Below are 1,640 nucleotides of genomic sequence, written 5' to 3' on the forward strand. Positions count from 1 at the left end.
ACTGCACAGCTTTACCTGTAACTGTTGCTAGAAGGTTCTCCAGATATTCTACTAAAAGCAGGGTAAAAAGCCAAATTTACAAAAAATAGTTATGTTTTGATTTACGGTAAATCGAATTAATAAAGACATCACTAAAAAAAAAAAAAAAATCACACAATCGATGTTGTTCTCAAAATTGAAACATCTTTTTTTTCTATTTAAATGACATAAACCTGAATTTGTTTTCGAAAAAAGTAAAATTTGAACCATCGGATAAGAGGTCCTACCGAGATTCGAACTCGGATCGCTGGATTCAAAGTCCAGAGTGCTAACCATTACACCATAGGACCAGATCTGTCCGCCGGTTTAGCTAATATGCATTTTATTCTTTTATGTACACACAACCCCCCCCCTCCTACGCTTATATGATATATATATATATATATGTGTGTTTGTGGGTGTGTATGTATGTATGCTGCATTTATGCAAACATGTGTGCGCATCTATATGCATACATACACATTTATTTGTCTATTTGCTTATCTCTCACTCTCTGGTCTCTTACGTTTTCTCTCTCTCTCTCTCTTACGATTTCTCTTTCTTTCTTTCTCTCTCTCTCTCTCTAATATATATATATATATATATATATATATATATATATATATATATATATGTATGTATGTATGTATGTATGTATGTATGTGTGTGCGTGCGTATATTTACATATGTATATATATATCATATAACAAAAAACAGCTGATCGAGTCAGCGGTGTTATTTAGAGTTACCTCCCCGTTATTTACATTTTCCGATAGAAATGGCGGCTACCTTAGACAGCATCGTTGATACTGACAGCGAGGACGAACTGCCCCCAGGATGGGAGGAAAGGGTCACCTTCGAAGGAAAAGTCTACTATGCCAAGTGAGTGGACATTCTCTACTCTATCTTTCCTCACTTTATTTCCACCCAATTCCGTTCTTCCCAGTAAAACAAACTGTCCCATTCGGACGCCAGGTTCATGCGTTGTCTTTGTTTATCATTCCCCGAAAGGGAGGATTCAAGACATGTTTTTCACTTTTCTTTGCTTGTTTCGACTATTTTCTACTCAACGAGACATGTAAAGAATATAATATGGATGTAGCTGTGTCTATTTGACTTGTAATCTCTGCGAATGTCGACTACGGAATGTAAACAGTTGTTTCGTTCATCTTACGTTGTGTATGTTATACACACCTCGTTCTATATACTATGTACTATATACTATACAATGCGATACAACCACACACACACACACTCATATTCATGTGTGTGTGTATGCTGCGTTTGTGTAAATGTGTGCGTATGTATAAAAACAAACATCTATGCAATACCACACAATATCACATCATACTACACATTGCTCTTTGCGGCACTGTACTACACCACGCTGCACTATGCTGTATAACACTGCACTTACCATCTTATTCTATGCCACACTATATTACGCTACACTACACTATACTATACTATGCTGAGCTCTACTACATTGCATTACACAGGGCTCTATGTTATAGTACCACATAGTACTATACTATGTCCCAACACTATGTAACTTACTATTCTACACTGTACTATGACATACTGCGATACACTGACGTATACTATAGTACAGGGTGGTCCGA

The 1,640-nt window shown here is 36.5% G+C and overlaps 1 protein-coding gene and 1 non-coding gene across 3 annotated transcripts in view; one reads left to right on the forward strand and one right to left on the reverse strand.

Annotated features, from left to right (window-relative positions):
- Positions 1-257: 257 nt before the first annotated feature.
- Positions 258-329, reverse strand: Trnaq-uug (transfer RNA glutamine (anticodon UUG)). The gene has a single exon. It is a non-coding gene; the product is annotated as a tRNA-Gln (tRNA).
- A 434-nt stretch (positions 330-763) lies between these two features.
- Positions 764-1,640, forward strand: part of LOC106869971 (WW domain-containing oxidoreductase) — a 276,220-nt gene continuing 275,343 nt past the window's right edge. The window contains exon 1 of one of the 2 annotated variants that reach the window (XM_014915918.2): positions 764-900. In XM_014915918.2, the coding sequence (XP_014771404.1) occupies positions 797-900 (104 nt within the window). In that variant the 5' untranslated portion in view covers positions 764-796. The remainder of the gene's footprint in view (positions 901-1,640) is intronic. The other variant, XM_014915919.2, reaches the window with a different exon arrangement.

This window comes from Octopus bimaculoides, chromosome 17 (genome assembly GCF_001194135.2).
Source record: "Octopus bimaculoides isolate UCB-OBI-ISO-001 chromosome 17, ASM119413v2, whole genome shotgun sequence".
In the NCBI taxonomy this organism is placed as follows: Eukaryota; Metazoa; Mollusca; class Cephalopoda; order Octopoda; family Octopodidae; genus Octopus; species Octopus bimaculoides.